This window comes from Cajanus cajan, chromosome 10, assembly GCF_000230855.2.
Source record: "Cajanus cajan strain Asha chromosome 10, NIPB_CcT2T_4, whole genome shotgun sequence".
Classification (NCBI taxonomy): domain Eukaryota; kingdom Viridiplantae; phylum Streptophyta; class Magnoliopsida; order Fabales; family Fabaceae; genus Cajanus; species Cajanus cajan.
This window is the reverse complement of record NC_138526.1, coordinates 12,677,661-12,690,977: the sequence shown is the minus strand read 5'-3', so window position 1 is coordinate 12,690,977 and position 13,317 is coordinate 12,677,661. Positions and strand designations below refer to the sequence as shown.

General features: G+C 31.2%; 2 protein-coding genes across 2 annotated transcripts; both read right to left on the bottom strand.

The window, feature by feature from the left end:
• Positions 1-211: 211 nt before the first annotated feature.
• On the bottom strand, positions 212-3,621 carry LOC109809693 (uncharacterized). The gene is made up of 2 exons (XM_020373068.3): positions 3,351-3,621; positions 212-1,335 (listed from the first exon to the last, which is right to left on the bottom strand). The coding sequence occupies exons 1-2, from the start codon at positions 3,469-3,471 to the stop codon at positions 344-346; spliced, it is 1,113 nt and encodes a 370-aa protein (XP_020228657.2). The 5' UTR covers positions 3,472-3,621; the 3' UTR covers positions 212-343.
• A 1,862-nt stretch (positions 3,622-5,483) lies between these two features.
• LOC109808486 (large ribosomal subunit protein uL5) lies at positions 5,484-7,798 on the bottom strand. The gene is made up of 5 exons (XM_020371510.3): positions 7,658-7,798; positions 7,470-7,577; positions 7,316-7,358; positions 7,032-7,227; positions 5,484-5,837 (listed from the first exon to the last, which is right to left on the bottom strand). The coding sequence occupies exons 1-5, from the start codon at positions 7,658-7,660 to the stop codon at positions 5,639-5,641; spliced, it is 549 nt and encodes a 182-aa protein (XP_020227099.1). The 5' UTR covers positions 7,661-7,798; the 3' UTR covers positions 5,484-5,638.
• Between the last annotated feature and the right edge of the window lie 5,519 nt (positions 7,799-13,317).

Below are 13,317 nucleotides of genomic sequence, written 5' to 3'. Positions count from 1 at the left end.
CATATTTAATAACTAACTATTATACTTTATTGAGGATATTTTTGTATATCACGTCAAATATAATGATCCATTTATTAAAATGGCCTTTACTGGTCTTAAAAAAATTCAAACCTTTTTAGACATTTTAAGATAAAAAGAATTACATTTTATCAATAGTCAATTTTGTCAATGTTGAATGTAATTGTGGTTAATTTTTTTTAAAACAAATAAATTAAAGGTGTCAAATCAAACATCACTAATGCATGAATGCTCATACACATACACCTTGCATAACTCCAAGTACACTTTTCAAGATTCTAAAGAAAACATTCCAAAGGACTTGATCATTTGAGCATAGCTAATTTCATGCTCTGCTAGAAGAGGTAAACTTATGGGTAACATAAGCTCCTAATGCCACAATCACAAGAATTGCAACACCCATGTTTGCAACTAAAGGCTTTTCTTCATCATTCAATTTTCCTTCTCCAATTTTTGTGACAACCTCCGAAGCCGAAGCAACTACTTCTTTGATTCCCTTTCCTATTGTGTAGCTTTCATCTTCTTTACTCTTTCCTTTGTCAACGGTTTTGGTCTCTTTTTCCTTCTCTAGAGCTTTGGGGGCATTGGACCCTACTTTCTTTGGCCTTGTCTCGATTTCTTTTCCTTGAAAAGCCTCATTTTGATCAATGTATTTCTTACCTGAATTTCTTGTCTCATGTGGCTTCCCATCTTTTTTATCTTCCTTTGGCGTGACATTTTCATTCAATCTCTTTTTGACTTTTTCTATATATGTTGTGATGTCATTTTGCTTAATTTCCTCTCCATGCTTATCTTCTATTTGTTTGGTTGGGCCCATTGTTGATGTGGGTTTTGGCTCAAATTTCTCTTGAGCATTTTGAGGTTTACCTATTTTTCTCCTTGGGGTTAAAGCAATTGTGGGTTTCAACATGGTTTCCTCTTGAACATTTTGTAGTCCTTTCTTGTCTCTATTAGATTTCTCTCCTTGTTCCAATCTAGTTGTTGGAGATTTTGGAGGCATGACTTCCTTGGCCATTTCTTGAGGCTTTGGTTCATGTCTAGGTTCTTTTGAAGGAATAATTGGAGATGGGTCTTTTCTTTGGCTTGTTTTCACTTGTGCTTGAGGTGAAACTTGTGAAATGGGCTTCTTTGGCATTGTAATAGTGAGAATTCCCAACTCATACTTGCCCTGAAGTTTCTCCACCTCAATATTTTCTGGAACAGGATATGTTTGCTCAAAAATGTTTATTTTGTTGCCTCCTAATGGTCGTTCTCCTGAAACCCTCATTACTCGAGAAGACCTCACAAAATTGATCTTTAACTTTTCCTTTATGAAACCTGTATAACACAAGATAATGATGCATTAATTTCCATTAGAACGACTAAAAATGCATGCATGTCACATTTTATCTTTTGCACAGGTTTTAGTGTTTGAAAAACAGAATAGTTAGAAAAAGAAATGTAAATTATATAAAACACTTTTGGTAGGATATGATTACATATCATATCATTTTTCGGCAGAATCTTCCAAGTTTAAAATTGGTAATCAATATATATTAAGTTGTGTCAATTAGGAAGAGAAACATGAAAGGAGAAGAGATTACACTTTAAAAATTGCTTTGAATTTATTTTTATGAAAAGATAAGGTAAAGGGAAACCTTTTTTCTTCTTTTTTCACTAAGATTTCAAAGTTTTGAATAAAAGTAAAATGGAATCATTCCTTCTTCTCATTCCTTTGCAAATAAATGATGAGAAAAGGATAAAAATACTTTGATCCTATTGATCAAGGGTGTATCACTGATACACGGGAAGACCAAAAGAGATTCAATTTAGAGAATAATTGTAAGTTCAAACTACAATTTGTTCACTCATAATTACCCAAATAGTCTTTAATACCAAGGAATGTCCTTATTAGAGAGAAATGTTCATCACACATGATTATAGTTTATTTCAAGGGAATTCTTATCATTCCTTGATTAGTAATTAACATATACATGATACTAGAAAAGAATATAGGTAATCTACACACTCTCAAATTACAAACACACTAATATTTTAGTATGTAATACATAAAAAAAATAATTATTTTATATAATTAAAATTTGTAATAAATAAATATTTTAAATTACATAGATTATATTATAATTAAAAATTATTATAAATAAATATATTTGAACTGATGAATTATATTTTAAGATTATGATAAGTAATTTATTTTATGATATGAGGTTACTTTTAATATTGATAATTTTTTTAAAAAAATTATTAAAAAATAAAGATAAAAATGATGGACCGAGAGAGATAAAAAGTGGGGGAAAAAACTCTTGTTGAATTGTAATAACTTTTCAAAATACTTTTTCATTTATAGTTATTATGAGTTAGATTGAGATCAAATATGTCCCGGGACTATCATTGTGTAAAATTGAATAAATTCTTTAGTTTGGCTTTAATGCATTTTTAATCTTTAAAGTATTGTGATTTTAATTCTATAAATTTTAATTAAATAAATTTGGATGTATTATAAATGTGTGATTATGGTCCTCAATTTTTAATCGAGTAATTTTAATTTCTCAAGTTTCATAATTATATTATTTTAGTCTTTTCTATTAAAAATGTAATAACTTTTTTTATTCTATATTAACAAGTTACATGATGTATCATTATATCTAATTAATTTTTTTCTAATATATTTTTATTAAATAAAATATAGAGGTACGAAATGTCTCGACCTCAGTAATATGTAATATTATAAATAGATGAACATTTATATAATTTTAAAATTAATATTTTTTTAATAAGAAGGATTGAAGTTATAAAATTATGATATTTAAGAAACTAAAATTGATCAATTAAAATTTAGTGGACTAAAACCCAACAACTGCAATATTTGAAGAACTAAAATTACTCGATTAAAATTTTAGAAACTAAAATTATACAATTATAATACTTAAAATATCAAAATCCTAATTACACCTTTTATTTTACAACAAAACGCAAAGAAAGTTAAAACATTTACATAATTTATCTCGTTTTAAATATTCTCCCAAGCAACATTTCATTTTGATTATTGTACAAGTTGACGTCGCAAAGCCATTTTGCAAGTTACTTTTCGTCTAACTATTTCATATATATGCTTTATTATTTGATTTAATAAATAGTAAATGTTAAATTAATTAGCATAGATAGTTTTATTTAAAGAAAAAAAATATATGAAAGTACTTGGTAGAGATTTATTGATCAAAACTGTTCAAGTATAATGAATGTAATTTAAAGTATTTACAATATAATAAAAATGAATAGATGAAGTATAATAATATTTTAGTAAGAAAAGACGTGGCATGCAAAGTACGCACCAGAAAGGTAAATATGAAGAAAATATGCTTCCTCTGTTTCCTTCAACTCTGAGTAGGGCACGAAAGTTTCATACACAGGACGAATGTTAGTTGTTCTACTTGTTCTTTGCCCCGAAGCCATGGCCCCTGCACGTGTCTTTTTTATTATCTCACAAATTAACAAGAATTCTCTTTATTAATTTGGATAGGTTTAGGGGTTGGAAATGTGTTTATATATATATGTATACATGTAACCCTAGCACGCTTTTCTTGTTCAAGAGACTATTCCTTTTTGTGTAGTTTGGTTTGTTAATGTAATTGGGTTACATTTTTCCATTCCCTAGGTGACTTGAGCTTTCTATAACTTCTTTCCCAAATAAAGCAATTGTTCTTTGTTTTTCCTCTACACTTGCAAATATCTAGCACAATGTGAAACACGATACAACTAGTTTGCTTGTCATTTCAGTTCTTTTTTTTTCTTCTTCTAATTCTGCCAAAAACACTTTTGATTTTGTCTTACTATTTTCTATATCTTTTGTAGAATTCATGCTATACTCTCTCTGAAATCTGATATTCTTATTTCAATGTTTTTAAAACTCGAATAAATGATAGATTTGGTGACATCATTAGGGTGAATCATATGAACTAATATAAACCATTATAACATAATGCACGGTGACAAAACTTAATTTTGAAGAAGCCTTCAGGAATAGGATCTATTCTTCTTCCTCTTTTTTTTTTTTTTTTATTTAAAGGATAACTAGGATGGATTGTTGAAGGAGGCAAAATTTGCATTTTCTTTGTGTGTCTTGGGCTTGGGGAAGTATTGCATCTTGGGCTTTAAGTCTATAACTCTGGATTATGGTTTTAGTTCAATCATGAAATGCAATTAAACCGGTACAAATTGGGTTGAACTTATGCCTAATAGTCTCTTTGCTCGATGGCGAGTTGCATTTTGGATTTGGTTCAAGGCAGATTTGATGAGGGTGATTTATAGTTTATTACCATACTTGAATGCTAAACAAACCAACTATGGATAAAATAAAAATAACTAGCTGCAAATGGATAAAATTATTTACTATTTTATACAAATTAAAATAAAATGCCTCGCTACACAATTTCTGATTACGCGCATGAAGATTACAGCTTTTATATTATAATGTGATATTATTGGCAAATAACTTTGAATCTTAAATGTGACAAGAGTTCGATATCTGACATGTTTATAAGAAAACATTTGTGGAGAAATCAACTTTTTAAATTGATCCCAATATTTAAAATACTAGTGGTTAGCTTTTGATGAGGGCACCCTAAGATTTTAAAATAAAAATAAAATTGCAGCTTCTATGTGGGAAATCATGCACCATAAAATTCGTAATGCTGAAAATATTTGATTTATGCATCTGTGATGTGAGACTCTACTTCTATCACTGTTTCTTTTCTGCCTTTATTCGACTTGGCAACATAAGGGATGCGGGAGGCCTAGTCTTGTGATTGAGACGCTGATGAGTTCTGATAATGTTTTGGGTAATAATTTGAATATTTATTTATTCTCTCTCCTCACTACCCACCTTTTTTTTGAATCGGAATTTCAAATTTATATGCGGAAGAATAATCATGCAAGTCAAGCTTTTTAGACTGGATTATTCAGGTCCTCCATTGCACACTTTTTATTAGTTTTCATAAATAACATCAAACTTTGAAAGTTGTAAACTTGATCAACGAAATGGTTTCAGTTTAATATCATCATCGTCCAAATAGTTAAGGCTATTGGGTTTGATGTTATATACTAAACAATAGGAGGAAAAAGAAAGTTAACCTATAATTAGCGAGGGCATTGCTTATATGATGCACAGCTAACTCTACAGCACACGTTAGACACATCCATTATTATAAATAAATAAAATATTAAATAATCAGTAATAAAAAGTTATAAAAAAATAAAAATAAAAAAGTGGCATTTTTCAAAAATCCCTGCTAAACACGCACACTAAAATAGCAGTTATTAATTTTTGCATTTAAATTTTCTCCTACAAAATCTCGAAAATCAACCATCTTACTGACATGTTGATCAAACAAAGCAAAACATTGAACTATTATCCATGTAATTCAAATTCACGCTAGTAGTGAGTAGATAAATGCTAAAAATACATGTAGAGCATTCGCCAAAATTTAATAATATTAAAAAAAAAATTGTCAAAAACAGCTCAATTGACCTGTAAGAGTAATATCCGTACTAATTCAAGAAAATAAACATGAAACTATAATGAACAACATAAATCGGGAATTGCACTTACGAATGGCCTGATTTAACCGACAATTGCCTGGGACTTGTTTAGGATCACACCTTCGTATTTAACTTGGAACCACTTCATTGCATCCTCCTTAGTGACACGATGTTGGATTCCAACACGAGCCTTGCAACGACGACGACGTCCCACGCGATAGCCAGGGCGCTCAAGAACAACAAAGAAATCCATTCCATAAATACCAGTCGAAGGATCATACCTGAAGCACAAAAATGTTAAAACAACATAAATAATACAACATCTGTTTCTACAGATAAAGAAAGATATTTTGAGGTCCACAAAAAGAACATGAAATGGGGCGTAATGATTTCTTCTTTTTTCAAATAGTTAAATATTTATAGCAAAAAAAATTAAAACGATAAGAGCATGAGTAATTAGTCTTTGCACAATACACTAACACTATCATCCCATCATAAACGACCATTAATGAGTTTACAATGCATAGAAATTTAAATTAAAATCAATAAATAATAGGTTGAAAAAATACAACTTAATTTTCATGTAGTATAGAATCAAATATCATCTGAAGGATAATTTTAAAATAGTAACTATAAAAACCAACAAACTTGTCACACTTAGCAATCTTTGATGGATTTAATGCGTATGCCTTAGCGGTGTAAGTCAACCAATTAGAAACCATCTTTAATTAGGCCATCTCCAATGGCGGTTCTTCACAGAGCTCTTAAATATAAGAACCGATTCTTATAAATTTTACCATTGGAGTAGGATGATGTAGATGTTACGAATAAGAACATTTCTTATCTAAGAGCATCTCCAATAATAGAACCTATTTTAGGTTCTTAATCTATTTTTTGTGGGTCCCTCAATGCCACTCAGGATGTAAGAACTTTCTATTTTAACTCGCAATGGAAGAATGTGACTAGAGTCTTAATTCATTTTCTAGACCAATTTTTATTTATTTATATTTAAGTGAGAATTATAAAATATAACAAGTCATCCATGTCAGCATGCTCCAATGGTAAAAATGATAAGAATCAATTCTTATATTTAAGAACCTAGTTATTAGTCAAGAACCCTCACTAGAGATGGCCTAAGATCTTTGAAGAACCCATTCTTAAACATAAAAAAAATTATTTTTTTAACTATAATTGTAGAACTTACATAAAAGCCAAGTAGTCATGTTCTTCTATTGGAGCAAAAATTAAGAAACATAAAATAGGTTCTACCCCAGGAAATGCTCTAAGATTTTTAAAATAGTTATTATCAAATTGAACAAATTTATAATCTACAGAGATTTGTGATTAAATGAGTAGAAAACAATATTGATTATTTGATTAGTAAGAGAATTAATAATTCCAATACAATAAATAGATATAATAAAAATTGAGGGAGAAGCAAAGAGTTATAGTGCATAATAAGGAATTGAAATTACTTGATTCCCAAATCAATGTGCTCCTGAATGCCGAAGCCGAAGCAGCCAGTGTCGCTGAAGTTCCTCCTCAGCAGCTCGTACTCCTTCACCTTCAAACCACTCTCCAGAAGCTGCATCGCCTTGTCACCCCTCACCGTCACATAGCAAGCGATCTTCTCGTTTCTTCTGATCCCAAACGAACGCACAGTGTACCTAGCTGCCATTGCCATATCCATTCAACCAATCAATACTCATTCAACAATTGCAAAAAAAATATTAAAAAAAATCACAATAACAAACAATACCTTTGGAGAAAACAGGGGTTTGGCCACTGAGTTGTTCCAAAACCTAAGAATGTGAGAGAAGATACACAAAATACAAAAAAATTAAAATAAAAATAAAATAAAATAAATTGATAATAGTGTCATTATAAATTACAAAATAAATATTCAACCGTGCCTTGGCTGCGCGAGTGAGACGATCACCGCTCTCGCCGACGGAGATGTTGAGGACGAGTTTCTGGACCTTGATTTCTCGCATGGGATTGGAGAGTTTCTTTTCGGAAGCCTGAAAACGACGTCGTTCGTTACGGTTTCACAAACAAACAAAGGCACAAGAAGAGAAGAGAAAGAGGGTTAGGGTTTTACCATTGTGGAATCGGTGGCAGAGACTGGGACACGAGTTTCTTGCCGCGGCTCTGTTGTTGTGGGAATGAAAGGGAGGGAACTAGGGTTTTGCTTTCACGGGGTTCTTTTTTATTTTTGGTGAAACCCAGATTTCATCCATAGGCCCAAAGGCCCACAAGTGATGCGGGCTGTGACACAATAAAGCCCATAAAATCGGAAAATACTACTGCAAGAAGGACGTTCGAATAAAACTATGAATTCTAATTGCATTTAATTGTGTATTAAATTAAATTAGCATTTTAAAATATTTTAAATATTTTTTTAAAATTTTTGTGATATTAAATTAAGACTTTGGACTTATCTATAAAGATAGATAAATATTTTTTAACTTTTTTTAAACATGTTTACCTTTTAATAATTACAATTCTCTTTTATTTGTTAATTATCTTTATTTGTCATTTATACATCCTCTTTTCGAATAATCGCAATTGTAACGTAAGTTGAGTTTACTCTCTTTTTATGTATATGTTGCAATACGTCGAATTTATTTTTTTTAATATATTTTACTTTTTATTTAAATATATATATTTAAAGTAGCTAAAACATGTGTGAATTTTTTTTGAACAAATATGTTTTTCTGGTATTCCAACAACTAAATTTTTTTAAAAACTATATCAAATTTTGATATAGTTGAGACATTTTTTCACTTACAAAAGGTCTTATAATATTTGAAGAAGAAAAAAATACAAACTTTAATGAATTGTTCTGTGAGAAGAATTTTGTAAAATTTTTCAATAAAATTTATGTATTATATTCATCTAATAATCTCATTCAAACCCTTGAAATTTTGAGTGATTTTTATTTTTGTGTTTATCTTCTCTTTCTTTTCTCGTGTCCTCTTCTCTTAGACCTTCCTTGTTTCTTTCTCTTTTTATTCTTTCTTATATTATCACCTCACTTCTTTATTCTTTCACTTTCATCACAATATTTTCTCTCTTTTTCTTTTATTTATTCTCTCTCATATACTTCTTTTCTCTCTTAATCTTTTAAAATATTTGTAAAAGATTTATTTGTAATATTGACATATGAGAACAACAACGAGGCGGTTACAGTAGTTGCAATGGAGGTGGTGGTGATGTGGTAGAGGTGTGGTGACGATGGAGGAGACGGAGATAGTGACAAATGATAGAAAAACTACACTAATAGTGGTATATGATATCTTTATTTGTATTTTTTTATCTAAACAATTTATTTTAATCTAAGGATTATTATTAGTTGTTCTCATATTTTTTATATTAGCAAGTATATCTATACCATTTATTTGAAACACACTATTCAGTTGTTTGGTTTTCATAAAGTCATTGTCTCTTTGATTATACACAGGGTCACTACTTCTAGTATTTCTCTTTTATGGAATGGTAGTAAAATGAAAGGATTTACTATGATGTAGCCTCTGCTAGAGTGACTTTCTCTCCCCTTACTTGTTTGTCATATGCATAGAGTGATTAGGGTTTATGATTCAAGAGGTGGTTTAGGAAGGTCTTTGGAAGCTAGTTCACATCTCAAACAAGGGGCCATTAATTTCTCATTTGTTTTTTTTAATGATGTGCTTCTTTTTGTCAAGTTTGAAGTCTCCCAAGCTAACCTAGTTACGAAAGTGGTCAGGATTTTTCTGTTATCTCCGACATGAAGGTGAGTCACTATCTTCAGCATAAAGGTGAACATGGGCAAATCTCATTTTATTGCTTCTAAAGAGGTCACTCTTAGACTTAAGCAAGAAATTTCTCATGTCACTCACATACAACCCACAAATAGGTTGGATAAATACTTGGGATTTAAAATTTCCAAGGGTGGGTCACTCGTGCAAACTTTTTTGTTCTAACTACGTGTGTGTATGTTAAGCTCACAAGTTGGAAAAGCAACATGCTTATATAAGGTAGGGTGCATTATGTTGACAAAAGTGATCCTTACTACCCTTTTCTCATATGGAACAGGTTCTCTAGTATCCCCACTACATGTGTGATTACATTGATCGCACTATGCGACGCTTTATTTGGAGAAGGGACACTAATATTGGTCTTCATATGGTCAACTAGAAGAAAATGACGAATGTAAATAAGTTTGGGGGTCTTAGGTTGCGTAAGGTTAGGACTCAAAACACGGCGTTGTTAGGTAAACTAGTGTGAGAGTTATTGCACCCGTCCAACTAGCTATAGACTCATGTCATAAGGGATCGATACTTCAGGCATGGTAACTTGTTGTCTTGTTGGGGAAGCAAGGGACCATGGTCTAGAAATCTCTAGTGAAAGCCTTGGTGACTCTAGAAGACGATTTTTGTTTGAAGTTAGGGGATGGGAGTTGAGATTTTTGGCAAGAACCTTGGGTTTTTAAAGATCCACTAGCCAACATGGTTCCTTGGGTGGATATTCATGATATGGATTTACAAGTCCGTGTGTTTCTTGGCACCTAGATAATTTGTTTGCCTCCCTTTCTAGTGAGGTTTTGACTTCTATTGATTCTCTTTGCCCTTATTTTGTTGATGGCATGCCTAATTCATGGATTTGGGGCCATAATATTCAGGGTTTGTATATAGGAAAATCAGCTTATCATTGGTTGGATAGGCGTGATCACTTGCAATGTGTCTCTCATTCAAATTGGGTATGGCAACTTAATCCTCCTACGAACGTGTAAACTGGGAGTTAGAAAGCAAGATGAAGGAAGCGTATCAGAGTTGTTCAAGATAGGTAAACTTTGAGGACAAGTTTCTTTTTAGGAGAGAAAGTTGTAAAATCTCAATTTTTAAAATAAAATAAAACATGTTTTAATAAAAAAAAATATTATAGGCTTAATTAATTGAGATTAAATATAAAATAAATATTTTATTTAAATAACAAAAATAGGTTGTAAGTGGGGGAAAAGTATTAGGTTGGACATTAAGCCCAACCTAAAATATTTTAAAAAATAAAAAATAAGAGTAAGGTTTTCCTTATTTGTCTTTCTAAACCTTAAAAGCCCTTATAGAGGAGAAATTAAAGGAAGTAACTAAAAAGAGTACGGAGTAGGGACTGAGGCTGTAAAGAATGCACTTATGCTATAGAATTGTCACTCGAGGTAAGTAGGAGTGAAAATGTCAAATTTGTGGGCGTATATGAAGGTTATAGGTAGTAAGGTGACCCTTTAGCCTCCTAGCTTTCTATTTGAATTTCTATGAGTGTCTACTATTGTTACAAGTGTTATGTTATCTTAGTAAATTCACACATATATTGTGATTGAGTTATTTTGATAATGAATTGCCTTATGTTTTGACCATTAGGGTTATATGCATAATTTGGGGATTTTGAGTTTATTAGATGACTTTGAACAAATAGATGATTTTGCATTATTATGAATGGATTATTAGATTGTTTGATTGTTTAGATTTAGAAAAAAGACACTTGGAGATGTGTAGATGGGTTTGGATGACACTAGATCGTGTTGCTCACAATTTTGTGACATGTAGAATATGTGGTAGCATCAAGCACACCTTCAATGCATAGGGCATGTCAAACCCAACTTGGGGAGAGCCACGCTAATTGTGGAGATGCTAGAAAAGTCTCTAACTTCTCTACATTGGGCAAGAGGTGTCTTGCTTGGAATCATGTAACATCATTTTGGAGAAAGCTTTGATGTCAAACTTGACCTAGATCACACTAAGTAACCACGCTTGGCACAAATCGGGTAGAGAACTCCTTGACCTCCACACACCAAGCACAAACACCACCACATTGAACGTGAATTTGAGAGAGATCCCATATCTCTTCGTATTGGGCACATGTTCGACCTCATTGGGTTCCATGTCATTATTTAAATTAATTGATGTTTATGAGATAAATAAGTAATAAAAGAGCTTGTGAGGAGTAGCTACGTTGAATTAAGTGAAAGGAACAAACAAGTTAGTAATCATGTTAAATAACTAATATATAAGGAAGAACTATAAGTGCATGAGACTTAATGTATACCTTGATGTAATGTGAATAAATGAATAGTAGAAATGTTATGATAAGGATGTAGAAATGGGGAATGTATTAATTTGTGAAGAATGAATGGTGTTGATGTATGAAGATAATATCATAATAATGATGTATGTGGATGAGATATGGTGATGAGATGTGATGTTGTTAAGTATGTAAGTTCAAATTGTGACTAACAATGACGAGATCCAAGTAGTTCTGAGATGACTTACCACATGACACAATTGCAATTCTCATCCAATAGTCTTATTACTACCTATGTTTTTTAGTAACTAATGTAACAAAACCCTAACTTGCATGTAACAAAAAAATTATATAACCAAATATTGATTTGTCTATATTGTAATATGACTTACAACCACCAACCTTTATTCCAACTATTAAATGCATCAAAAAGAGAAAATGAGAACATTGTACAAAAAGTTGCAAATGTAGATTGTCATAAAGCAATATATTAAAAATAACATATAAGGTCCATTTGTATAAACTTTAAAAAAAATGTTGCTAAATGAATGCGTTAAAAAAACTTATTTAAAAATGCAAATAGAAGTTGCTTCTTAAAAAAAGAGAAAGTTACTTATTTTAAAAAAAATAGACAAACACATAAAAATATAAAAAGTTCTTATATAGAAACGTTTTTATTGGAAAAAAAAGTTTAAACAAGCAAGATATTAATAACTTAATCACTACTATATAGATTATATAGTATACACCTATGAAGGATGAAAACTATGGGGTTTTGATATTAACGACTCTAGTGTCTCAAATTTGAATCATTTGAAAGTCAAAGATCAACCAAGGATGAAGAAGGTCTCTATCTATTCTAATGATGAAGAGACAAAATAGAATTGAAAGGATAAGGAAGAGAAGAAGAAAGAGGAAGAAAAAGAAGAAAGAAGCAACACTAGTCAGGGTTGCTCCCTTTTTCAATCTCCCCAATAGAGGAAGAAGAATCAAATTAGGGTTGGAAAAAACCCTACTCATGTGAAGAAGAGACATGGCACATGTCTTCAAAAAGGTTAGGAGAACACCATTCTAAGGTTCCTCATAATGAGTTAAAAGTGTTAAATGATTTCCCTAACATGTTCCAAGATTTGGAAAATCATTTTGAAGCCAACAGCAAGTTTGAGGAGAAGACTTTTGGGTGTGTAAAGGATGAATAGGTAGGTTTAAAAAAGTGGGTTAATCTTCCTTATATAGAAGCTTGGTTTAAAGGTTCTCCTAAAAATAACCTATACACAAATTGTTGTTTAAGCACTCATTCAACTAAAGTTTAGAGATGCTTGTTCTAAAAGGAAGAATATTGAGAAACCTGAAACCTAGGTTGCCCCTTAGTGAAAAACATGTTTTCATTATTGTTGCTGAAGAAGAAGAAGTAGCTCCACAAGTTCATATTCATACTCCTCCTCCACTTGTTATTGTATCATTTGAGATTGTTGATCAGAAACTCACAATTATCAAGGGATAGGTCAAAAGAATGTATTCTAACCTAAAGTTGTTATCCAATGATTTCTTCCATGGAATAATTTTTTTAAAGGAATAGATAGGTGGGGATGTTGCCCTGTCTTATTTACTAAAGTTCCACAACCTCGACATATGTCTCCCCTGTAACGACACGATAGGTCACCACATTGGCACAATAAACAAGCATAAAAAAACATAAATCTTATT

Excerpts from the sequence above, each read along its gene's own strand:
- LOC109809693 (XM_020373068.3), bottom strand. The coding sequence starts at position 3,471 with ATGGCTTCGGGGCAAAGAACAAGTAGAACAACTAACATTCGTCCTGTG. Across the intron at positions 1,336-3,350 it reads TCTTCATATTTACCTTTCTG|GTTTCATAAAGGAAAAGTTA; the intron begins GTGCGTACTTTG and ends TGTGTTATACAG.
- LOC109808486 (XM_020371510.3), bottom strand. Across the intron at positions 7,228-7,315 it reads AACCCCTGTTTTCTCCAAAG|CTAGGTACACTGTGCGTTCG; the intron begins GTATTGTTTGTT and ends TGGCAATGGCAG. Across the intron at positions 5,838-7,031 it reads CACATTGATTTGGGAATCAA|GTATGATCCTTCGACTGGTA; the intron begins GTAATTTCAATT and ends TTTGTGCTTCAG.